General features: G+C 42.0%; 2 protein-coding genes across 2 annotated transcripts in view; one reads left to right on the top strand and one right to left on the bottom strand.

Moving 5' to 3' along the window:
- LOC134185623 (FGGY carbohydrate kinase domain-containing protein-like) overlaps nucleotides 1-1463 on the top strand; it is a 6050-nt gene extending 4587 nt beyond the window's left edge. Inside the window, exons 11-15 of the mRNA XM_062653460.1 lie at nucleotides 56-130; nucleotides 205-325; nucleotides 1042-1136; nucleotides 1193-1254; nucleotides 1311-1463. Coding sequence (XP_062509444.1) covers nucleotides 56-130; nucleotides 205-325; nucleotides 1042-1136; nucleotides 1193-1254; nucleotides 1311-1392 — 435 coding nt within the window. The 3' untranslated portion in view covers nucleotides 1393-1463. The remainder of the gene's footprint in view (nucleotides 1-55; nucleotides 131-204; nucleotides 326-1041; nucleotides 1137-1192; nucleotides 1255-1310) is intronic.
- Nucleotides 1464-1708: 245 nt separating this feature from the next.
- The window catches only part of LOC134185622 (FAS-associated factor 1-like), an 11220-nt gene continuing 7928 nt past the window's right edge, over nucleotides 1709-5000 (bottom strand). Inside the window, exons 15-18 of the mRNA XM_062653459.1 lie at nucleotides 3440-3619; nucleotides 3029-3166; nucleotides 2898-2975; nucleotides 1709-1849 (exon numbers count right to left, since the gene is read on the bottom strand). Of these exons, the coding sequence (XP_062509443.1) occupies nucleotides 1766-1849; nucleotides 2898-2975; nucleotides 3029-3166; nucleotides 3440-3619 (480 nt within the window). The 3' untranslated portion in view covers nucleotides 1709-1765. The remainder of the gene's footprint in view (nucleotides 1850-2897; nucleotides 2976-3028; nucleotides 3167-3439; nucleotides 3620-5000) is intronic.

The raw sequence follows: 5000 nt of genomic DNA, 5'->3' as shown, positions 1-5000 counted from the left end.
TACAGTAAGCATAGTACTGCGATTCAGGTCAACTCAATGTGTGTGTTTTTGAGAGATACTTGGGCTGACACTTGCATCTGACGTTGATGATCTCGCATGTTTGTATCTTGCCACCATACAAGGAATAGCGGTCAGTTGTTGATCATATTAGTTGCTCTGTTGTGTCATGAGGATAGTGCTGTAATGTTTCCATGTTTTGAATAGCATGGTACACGGCATGTGTTGGATTCGATGGTCGCTCAAGGACACGACGTGAACACCATCTTTGCTTGTGGTGGTGGAAGTCGGAACGACATGTTTGTTCAAATACATGCAGACATCACAGGTGTTTACAAGTGTGTGTGTGTGTGTGTGTGTGTGTGTGTGTGTGTGTGTGTGTGTGTGTGTGTGTGTGTGTGTGCACAGTGTACCACAAATCGGTTGCCACAACGCCCGGGACAACCAGAAATATGACCGGACAACTGAAATGGCAGACTAGTGTTGCCCAGGAACAACCAGCTGACAGCTATCCTACCTTCCAGCATGACATTCTTCTGAGCATGCCTACGCATGCGAGATGACAACTGGTTGACATATCATCTTTGAGATACACAAGTGTGTCGAAGGGACAACTTCAAGTGCCACCGCCAAGTTAACCAGTTTCTGGTTATTGAAGCAGTACACGCTCACAACCACGTTTTGGTGCTGTAGTTAGCTCACACTACAATATTCACCCAGTGCGGGCGTCTGTTAGCATGATGGATGAACGTCGACTGACGAATGCAGTACAATTGTAAATAGACTGACAGTCATAGTCGTCACGACATGATTGTACAATATGTTCTATATGTTGCTGCAATAAGGTCATGGATTTAGTTTATGGGCAACCAGAGTAATGACTAGGCAACTAAGACTTTGATGTATAGAGATGGCACGATTTGTCATACACTGGTGTGTGTGTGTGTGTGTGTGTGTGTGTGTGTGTGTGTGTGTGTGTGTGTGCATGTGTGTGTGTGTGTTGCATCATTCGTTTATAGAAATGTGTGTCATCTTCACCTTCAGGTCTACCAATTGTTGTCTGTAAAGAACAAGAGTCTGTACTGGTTGGGGCAGCCATGTTAGGCGCATGTTCTTCATCCCATTTTCCATCTTTCCAGGTTAGTCAAATATACAACCCCTCACCATTCACTACCTGATTACTCCTTGCCCTTAGACGGCCATGAGCAGAATGTCAAGTGTGGGAAAAGTCACAAACCCGGACACTAACCTGACAAAGTAACAATTCATGTCATTTACAAATGGTTCCGTTGCTCATGTACGTCTGACTTGAGGTACTACACGAAACGACATGAAGTATTTCTCAAGATGATTTCAGATCAGCTGCACTACAGACAGACTATGAAATCAACATGAAACACATATATTCGAAGAGTCATGCCTACATTTAATTTTTTGTTCACTCTGAATTTACACAAGAGTGTACACACAAGCGAGCAGATAGAATAGTTAATATCAATACTGTGGTGTGCAGAATTTTTGCAATATAAAGTATCTGTTAGTCATTTTGTGTCAGGCATAGATGGCTGACTCACTTAGACTGTGAAGTATCAGTTTCGTTAGAGACACAATTCAGCATTCTCATGAAATCAATGAACTACTAACTGGCAGTGAATTCCTATGGACGACTGATCTAGATCATCCTCTGACTCGCTGTGGACACAGACCTGTACAGGACTCTCTATAAGTCTGTAAAATATTACTCTTATACCAACCAATCTTCTCTACACTACATGATTTCTTCAACAAAGACAGTCTCTTGTGGGCATAGCCCGGCTTCTTCTAACGTCAGTGTATTGTCAAGAGCGGAGATCTGATAAGTAGAAAGCATAGAGTAAATACAAACAGCCAATGACAAATTGACACACAAAATTTCTACTACAATTTTTTGCATTGCTATATTGTAGCGATCAGGGGTGCCCATCTGGTGCTATGGCACTGCATGTAGTGCCAAGCCAATTTTTGCAGTGCCAAGATTATATACACAGTAATACCTTGGCATGCCCATTAGTTACTGTAATGATTACTGATGTGTAGTATAGGTGTATGTCAAAGCGAAGAACGATTGACTCCTATTGGCCAAGCAAAAGGAGGTCTGGTGACTCTGATCCTGAGATGCAGACAGTGGCTGTCATACATACTTTACTAGTGTGCGTGGGAGTGTCGGTATGTGAAGGGCCAACTATTTCAAACTTGGACACCCCTGGTAGCGATACCGTATTCTCGTGGAATATTCCACCACAACAGTCGGTCTCTGGAGATTATGGCTACCAATGTCTATACTTTCTTTGTACTGATTGAAAGCATAGTGTGTAAACTGATATAATTACATTACATGAAATTTTAACACACACACACACACACACACATGCACAAACACATGCATGCACACACACCACAGTGACACACACAAACACACACACACAAACACACACACACACACACACACACACACACACACACACACCATAGCAACACACACACACACACACACACACACACACACACACACACACACACACACACACACACACACCATAGCAACACACACACACACACACACACACACACACACACACACACACACAGTGACACACACACACACACACACACACACACACACACACACACACACACACACACAGTGACACACACACACACACACACACACACACACACACACACACACACACACACACACACACACACACACACACACACACCACACTTTCCAAGCAATTTGGGTAACAGTACGTGTTCCTTAACTTACATCATTATACAAACTACATACGAGACATAGCCAGACCGTTACACTGCTAGCACCTAATCACTACTCACACTTCACACCAGCGCTGCCTCACCTCTTTATTAGGAAAATTCACTCGAACACGATACTGAGATGACAGACAACCAAGAGACTCAATAAAATTAAACAGCATCTAAATACAAAATCACACCACCGGCACATAATTGAAACACATTGTTCTCATACGTGCAGTGAGTCTGTGGCTAGAAATCGTCTCATTTTTGTGCTGCCATCAGGAAGCCTAATTCTCAGAGTAGCTAGCCTGATACCACATGATGGAGAAGGCTCCTCGGGTAGTTTTTCGCCAAGACCTTTGAAGTATGCCTAACACAAAGAAAATGACAACTAATCAAACAAAATTATCAATAATTAACTAGCAAATGAAGCTGCGTTCTAATCCAAAGCTGTGTGTGTGTGTGTGTGTGTGTGTGTGTGTGTGTGTGTGTGTGTGTGTGTGTGTGTGTGTGTGTGTGTGTGTGTGTGTGTGTGTGTGTGTGTGTGTGTGTGTGTGTGTGTGTGTGTGTGTGTGTGTGTGTGTGTCTACTAGCACATTACATATACAAGAAACGCTTACAGTGAAATTGTCTATCACCTTACCTCTTGCTTTGCTTTCTCCTGCAGCTCTTTCTGGGCTTTTCGCTCTTTCTCTAGCAACCGTTGCTGCTCTTCTAGTTGCTCTATCGCTTTCTGTTCAGACTTCAGTTTATCAGCAGCTAGAGACTCCTGATACGCAGCATCCTGTTCTTCCTTCATTCGTTGTCGCTCCCATCTCTCGGCCTGTACAAACACACATAAGTATTTAGCTTATTAATATTAATTAATAACAAATACATTAATGCCTATCGTTTGTTAATGTAAACAAGCTGTTCGAGCCACGAGCTTTAGAGCTTGTTGATACATTCACTCGAATATGTATTAGTGTTGCATGAACTTGCTGTATCACACAATCTGAGTCAGTGGTTGACACCATCATAGGTCAGTGGCGTACGCAAGGTTACTCACAGAAGTATTGATATATACTAATTATATTGATATAAATAAATTGACGTCATCAATTGTATATTGATATATACTAATAATGTTAGTCAGTGTAATGATTTTAAGTTAAAACAGTGCATACAGAATTAAACATCAACACTTAGAAGTGTCTCACTATTTGATAGAATATAATTAATAAATTAGCCATTAGCTGCAAAATTTCACAGGACGAGGATTCCTCTTGACAAACTAGTCAACCACACCAGCCAAATGTTGTCCGAGTCTGCCAATCCACAATGTACAGACAATAGCGCTAGTGATGTCAGTGTGGAGAATAGGAAATTATTTTGGCTCAAACAGACACACACACACACACACACACACACACACACACACACACACACACACACGCATGCACACACACACACACCAGTGTGGAAAAAGGGAATTATTTTGGCTCGGACAGACTAAGCCTAGGTAGGACATTCTTGTATGGTGTTACATATATAACTAAGTGCCTACCCTACTGCAGCCATTTTGCATGTAATTTTTTACAACCAACTTCCAAGGAAAAACGGCGTTAAAGGCAGCTGAGGTTGTCTCTGAATAAAGCATGCTAGGAGGCACCTAAATTCATGAAATATTAACAGTTACACCATTGGAAAGGCCATCACGTGCTAAGAGACAAGGTTTACACTCTCATATATGCGTACCGGTGAATGTTTTGTCCAAACACGTCCCAACACTGGTGCAGTATTTGGTCGGAGCAAACAACACATTTGGTGGGACATTGTCCTATGCCCTACCGTTATTTTCCACACAGGATCATGTCAACCTGTCATTGGGCGTTGTTGAACTTGAATAGGTTTTGCATTTAACCAATTAGCTTGCTAACACTAACTCACAATTGGTTGTAGTGATTAAGGTGCACAGAATCTGAAGGATTACTATTGATGCAATGTATTCGCAAAGTACTCCTGAAACATTAATAACGACTGAAAACACCTAAAGAGATGCTCAAAGAGCATAGATAGAACTGCGCCGGCTGTCAAGTAGTACAATTCCATTGTTTTCCATCTTTACGAGATTGATGTCCAAAATCAAAAATTACCTGGAGACACACACACACACACACACACACACACACACACACACACACACACACACACACAGACACACA

The sequence above is a fragment of the Corticium candelabrum genome, chromosome 10 (genome assembly GCF_963422355.1).
Source record: "Corticium candelabrum chromosome 10, ooCorCand1.1, whole genome shotgun sequence".
In the NCBI taxonomy this organism is placed as follows: domain Eukaryota; kingdom Metazoa; phylum Porifera; class Homoscleromorpha; order Homosclerophorida; family Plakinidae; genus Corticium; species Corticium candelabrum.
The sequence above is the reverse complement of the archived record's forward strand: the minus strand, read 5'-3'. Positions and strand labels throughout refer to the sequence as shown.